Raw genomic sequence first — 6,248 nt, 5'->3', positions numbered from 1 at the left:
CTGCTTCACATTCATGAACTGAGAGTCCTGAGCTGATCGTCCTCCGCTGCGTTCAAAGTCAGTGGGACAAATGAAACACGCTCACACTGACCCACTGACCGGGAAACGAGCGGAGGTGAACTGTTAAACGTTGGCCATGTGATTTCCAAGAATCCACCAATCAGAAGCAACAACAATGACATCACTGCGGCAGCCTCAATGTGAAGACCTCGATCTCGGTGCAGTGCTGTTATTGGCTCATTAGCGGTTTGAGTGACAGGTCTGGGGACCAATGGGAGTCAGTTTACATGATTTCGTAACATGAACGCAATGTTTTATTTGCACTCCAGTTTGCTTTCAGTAAGTCAGCCAATCAAACGACAGGAAAATTCATCTCAGATTCATGTGATCAGATCTGCTTCACGCTGGGACTGATTCATGGCCTCAGCTCTGCTGGTCTTATTATTATTATTGTTGTGGTAAGAAAAACCTGGAAGAGAGCTGATGAGCATCTGACGACGGCTGATGGTATTCATGAACCTTCATTGAGGTGCACATACGACCTCGACTGCATGGACGTCGACAGGACGGATGCAGACTGGAAGGAAGACAAACTGAGTAAAATGTCTCATCACTGAGACGTGAGGACTTGAGCAGAGTTCAGGTCTTTCAGAACACATTCAGGTTACTGTGAGAGCTTCGTTAGACCTGAGCTCGCTCAGCATGCTTCGTGGCTTTTCTTACCACACTCATGAATGTTTGGCTGCTGGACAGAAAAGACTGAACCGAGAGACCTCCAGAGTCCTGAGACGGACTGAGATCAAAGTCTGCAACAGCAACCTGCCAAATGTTGGTGTTTCAGAGGAGGTGGAGCTGACGACTGAGCCGGTCTTCAACACATCATATCAGACACAGTCTTTGGTCCTGAACTTTAGACTCCGTCCCACAGAGACAAAGACAACTCCTTTTTTCTTTTCTTTACAAAATAAAATGAGAGTTTTCTCTTTAATGTCAGTTTAGTATAAAAACATTGATCTCCTACTCGGCTTCAAAACATGATCGTTATCAAATATCAGGTATAAAAAGTGCTAAAATACAAAACCAACAACAGTTCTACAATCCAACATTTTCAATATTTCTGTTAGTGGATGTGGTCCTCAGATCTGAACCAGCTCCCACGCTCACAGACCTGAAGACATCCATTGAAACTGTTTAATGTAAAATCTGCTTAAACTTGCTCAATCTGTGGACCGACGTCTTCCTCTGCAGCGGTTTGATCCGGATGCTTTAAACTGAAACAGAGTGAAATACACGTCTTTTCTATGGAGGCTTGGATTCATTGCTTTGCAAATTTTGCAAACTTTGAAGAAACCTTTCAAGTCTACAGTGATTAGTTCTTGTCTTTAAATGATTTTTAAACCAAACATCATCATTATATGATACGTCATCTAAATGATTTTAGGTGACGCGTCACTTAAAAGTTTAAAAACAGTTCTAGATCCCTCAGAATGGGGAATGTTTGAGGATGCAGGCTCAATAAAATCCACGTTAACTGCTGGGAAAAACACCATTCACAGGTGCATTTAAGGAAATCGTCGTCCTTTTGAGTTCTTTTATGTGAAGCAAATATTCCAACAGGTCTTCGTTAAGGTCTCCAAAAGTACTCCAAAGTGTTTCTTCACCTGAATGATCACAGTAATTTGGATGAAACCCTCGAGCACGTTCTGTCACCAAAGCTTTGAATCTCGGGGATTCCTGGAGATTTTCTCGAAAGGTTGACCATTGTTTTCTGAGGCCGTCCCAGAAGATTCCTCACAGATGATGAAGAGTAAGATGCTGAAACTCTGCCAGAACATATCGACATGTCACATCATAAATCCCCTCGGAAGGTCCTGATGCTCCTCGGGCAAATATTCCCACATTGATTTGGATTACCGAGAAGTCTGTTTGGAATTCCTGTGAATTAGTCGAATATTCCACAACATTGTTTAAAATATCCTCAAGAGTTCTTCAAAATATTTGGTTAAAATCCCAGAAAATTCCTTTAAGAGCAATAATAGATCTCCACAGCACTGAATTTTCATTCAGACTCGTTTGTTCACCACAAAAATCCCTTTGGTTCTTCCTGAACATCTCTTACTTCTTGGCAGTCGTGGCCACAGTTTGGGAGCTTCAGTTTGGACCAACAGCTGATCCAATTAAGGGTTTGTTTGTTTGTTTTTAGACAAGGACTGAATGGAACAACAAATGGAAACACATCCATCCATCCTGTTCTGTATTTCCAATACAATCCCACAGAGATCAGGGTACAGGCCTAAATCTGCTGGGATTTTTGTTTTGTCGCACTTTTTAGATCCATTGATGGTGCAGTGATCTCACTGTGTGACGAACAAGGCTTGTAACCAATCACAGCTGTGCTTTCATGCAGTGAGCAGGCTTATTGATAAGAGTACAGCCAAAGGAGGCAGTTGCAACATCTCTATGGTCAATAAGAGTGTCTGTTGAGCTAAACTGCTCCTGCGTCCTCGCTGTGCAACACGGTTGGCTGATTGGCTGGAGACTGAATCCAGGACTGGAGCAGGACCAGCTTTGGTTTTCCTGAGCAGTAAATGGCTGGCGTGGTCTGGCAAGGCAGGTCTACATATGTCCTGAGTGTTGACCAACCAGGTGCTTGCTTCACTTTAAAAAGCCTTACAGTGGTCACCTCGGCCCTTGGTTCTGATTGGTCAGATGAACAAAGCAGGTGAAGTCTGGTTGCACCTGAGTCAAACATTGTGCGGTAACTGTGCGTTCAGTATTTAGCGGTCTGCAGTTTCTTGTGCTTCCTAAACATCACAGCTCTGTTTCACCTGATGCCTCTCATTGGTCCGACCATCAGGAGGCGTGGTCTCACAATGGCTTCCCAGTTGGTCCAAATGACTACATCAATGTTCAGAGTCATCCTGAGTGTTGTGGATTTGGACAGTATCGCTGGGAAGAGCTGTGATTGGTCAGTAGAGCAGGGTGGGCGGGACTTTGTGTATCCTGAGCGTCTGGATGGAGGAGAGGATTTTCTTTTGGTGGCCAGCGAGGGTCACACCCACTCTGAGCAGGTCTCTATGGAAACAGAAAGTATGGAAAGTTGTTAGATACAACTCAGGCGTCACCTGATGTGACTTGGCCTGAGCGACTTCGTTCCTTCAGTCACTGAGCAGGCTTTGGATGACAGCTTTAATCCCTGAGTGTTGACTGCCAGGCAGCTGGACATGTACAGACACAGAGACGCCATGCTGTATGAACAGACATTCGACAGGAAGACTTGGAGTGGATCTTACTCAGTGTTCAGCTGTGAGACGATGTCCAGGCTCGTGAACCCGGCCTGCAGGAAGCTCTGCTCGTATCGCTCCATCTTTATGGCTCGAAGCCACTCAGAGACCGAACCGCAGGCTGAAAGAGGAGGGGGGACGCGCTGGTCCAACAGAGGCTGGGACGGACTGGGAGACAGACAGGTAGAGAGACAGACAGGATTAATGATACTGAAGCAGGTAGGAGGAGGGAGGAGATTCAACCAGTACGATCAGGTTCAGTCCTGTCGCGGACGTTTCTTTCTGACAGACAGTTTTCGGTGTGCGTCCGTCCATTTGTCTCCTCTGTTTTGTTGTGTATTGAGCTGAGCACTCTGCTGGCATAAACTCTCAAAGAGTAATTGTTCTGGTGAGAGACAAGAGACCAAATCCTACATATCCCACAATGCAGCTGTCTTTCATGAGAGCCTGGTAAACAGCCACACGTCCAATTTGTCCCACAGACTTTAGTCAGACCTTTAGTCTGTGGGACAAACTGGAGGAGGAGTGAGGTCAAGTCGAAATCATTGTTCAAGGAGCTGCTGAGGCTCAGATGACCCGACTGATTCCACTCTCACCTCTGTGCAGTAAATCTGAAGCTACAGCTCCAACACCTCATTAGCTTAGCTTAGCATAAAGCCTTGAAACAGTCAGACAGACAGACAGACAGACAGACAGACAGACAGACAGACAGACATCAGCCTGAGCTTTAATGCAGGAATCTGAACTGTTCTGCACCAGTTCGTGGACACAACTCTTCTGTCTGAAGAGCTGTCAATCACACAAGTGACCTTTGACCTCTAACCCCCAGCAGCTGGTGCATGAATGGCATTCTCATGGTGCCAATTCCCCCCCCAAACGAGGTGTGTCAACAAGCCTCACCTCCGTCCCTCCGGATGCATCACCTTCAGGGAGGCGGGGTTTCGGATCAGCCTATCGAGCGATGCCACCACGTCACAGAACCTTGGCCGGTTGGCTCGTTCCTTCTGCCAGCAGTCCAGCATGAGTGCATGCAGGGAGGAGGGACAATCCGGCGGTGGGGGCAGCCGGTAGTCCTGCTCGATGGCGTTAATCACCTGACAGAGAGACAGGACAGGTGCAGATAGACTCTGATGACTCTTTCTTCCAGTGTTCTAATTGTACATTTTTTTGTAAATCTATGAAATCGTATGAACGATGAAACAGTTGAAAACAGTTTTCTGACGGAAGCTGCTGTGATGCAGAACACTGATTCATTTTCTACCTGTTCATCCTCTGAAATGTATCAATGACGTAATCACGGCTTGTTTCAAACAGCTGATGATCTTTTATTTGGGCTGCTCTATGTTTGAGTCTGAATGTTTGATGCACCTCAAGCTGCAGCGTTGTCTTGTTATCTGGTGCTGCCACAAACAAAATAGGTGATTTTTTTCTTACATCCTGGTTGCTCATGTCCCAATATGGTCGTTCTCCGTATGACATCACTTCCCACATAACGATGCCGTAACTCCACGCATCACTGGCTGATGTAAACTTCCTGCAAGTCAGTCAAATAATTACTTGAGTTGACTTCTATGACATAAATATTTAATGATATTGGTACCCACTGACAGTACAACAACCTGCAGTACTGACACTTACCTGTAGGCGATGGCCTCAGGTGCCGTCCAGCGAATAGGAATCTTCCCTCCCTGAGAAGAGACACAGTCAGTTAGCTAATGGACGGACACTGACAGTGCTTTCAAGAGACAACAGTAGGTGGTGTCTGGTCACAGAACGCAGAACAACAGAGGACCGATAACAGGACCCTGAGGGACACCACAGCTAACGGTTCTGTTCCATTTGGTAGTGAAACGTAATGACTTACCAGAGAGCTGGTGTACGTCGGGTCAGACGAGTTCTCAGTGAGGAACCTGCTGAGACCAAAGTCCGACACCTGAAACAGACAAAAACGTAAGTGCTGGATCACCACTTTTCGAAGTGACAGACAGGTGGCAGGTAGACAGGTGGGCAGACAGTCTCACCTTACAGACCAGGTTGGAGTTGACCAGGATGTTTCGAGCTGCCAGGTCTCTATGGACGAAGCTCATGTCAGACAGATACTTCATCCCCGCCGCGATCCCACGTAACATCCCCACCAGCTGGATGGTGGTGAACTGTCCATCATTCACCTGCACAGACCAGTCGTGATCAGCAAAGACGAGCAGGGCCCGGGCGCCATGTGACCGCTGAGGTTGAGGGACGTCCCACAAGAAAATGTGACGGTCTTGGACTAAAACTTTGCTTTTCCACACGATTTTAGACAACGATGATCACAATACTTAGAAAAACAAGTATCTGCTACAGGTCTGCATGACGAGAGACAGACAGGTCTGCATGACGAGAGACAGACAGGTCTGCATGACGAGAGACAGACAGGTCTGCATGACGAGAGGCAGACAGGTAGGCAGTGAGAGACAGACAGGGAGAGACAGTGAGACATGGTTAAACAGTGGGCAGCACAGGTGAGGCCTGAGCTCTTATTTCCGCCTGTCTCACCCTCAGAAAACTGTCGAGCGCTCCGTTCTCCATGAACTCTGTGAGGATCATGACGGGACAGGAAGTGGTGATGACGCCCTCCAGGTGGATGATGTTGGGGTGCTGGAACTGGCCCATGATGGACGCCTCCGACAAGAAGTCCCGCCTCTGCTTGTCTGTGTAGCCGCCCTTCAGCGTCTTAATGGCCACATAGTTCTCCTTCCGGCCCGGGACCCTCAGTCGACCGCGACACACCTCACCAAACTCACCTGGACAGGTACATCATGATGTAAGTATGGTGGTCACTAGAGGATTTTCAGCGTTAAGTGACTCAAAACGTGGATGACGGCAGGCAGACTGAACTGACTCAGACGCCTGAGTCCAGAGGCCTGAGTCCAGACATCTGAGTCCAGACGTCTGAGTCCAGAGGCCTGAGTCCAGAGGCCTGAG

The 6,248-nt window shown here is 47.4% G+C and overlaps 1 protein-coding gene across 2 annotated transcripts in view; it reads right to left on the bottom strand.

The window, feature by feature from the left end:
* Positions 1-959: 959 nt before the first annotated feature.
* The window catches only part of LOC139351078 (ephrin type-B receptor 4b-like), a 17,411-nt gene continuing 12,122 nt past the window's right edge, over positions 960-6,248 (bottom strand). For both annotated transcript variants that reach the window (XM_070992742.1, XM_070992743.1), the window contains exons 14-21: positions 5,820-6,067; positions 5,306-5,452; positions 5,149-5,217; positions 4,923-4,972; positions 4,719-4,818; positions 4,185-4,378; positions 3,294-3,452; positions 960-3,075 (exon numbers count right to left, since the gene is read on the bottom strand). In XM_070992742.1, the coding sequence (XP_070848843.1) occupies positions 2,970-3,075; positions 3,294-3,452; positions 4,185-4,378; positions 4,719-4,818; positions 4,923-4,972; positions 5,149-5,217; positions 5,306-5,452; positions 5,820-6,067 (1,073 nt within the window). In that variant the 3' untranslated portion in view covers positions 960-2,969. The remainder of the gene's footprint in view (positions 3,076-3,293; positions 3,453-4,184; positions 4,379-4,718; positions 4,819-4,922; positions 4,973-5,148; positions 5,218-5,305; positions 5,453-5,819; positions 6,068-6,248) is intronic.

The sequence above is a fragment of the Chaetodon trifascialis genome, chromosome 23, assembly GCF_039877785.1.
Source record: "Chaetodon trifascialis isolate fChaTrf1 chromosome 23, fChaTrf1.hap1, whole genome shotgun sequence".
NCBI classification, from domain to species: domain Eukaryota; kingdom Metazoa; phylum Chordata; class Actinopteri; order Chaetodontiformes; family Chaetodontidae; genus Chaetodon; species Chaetodon trifascialis.
Note: the sequence above shows the minus strand (reverse complement) of the source record. Positions and strands in the feature narration are given on the sequence as shown.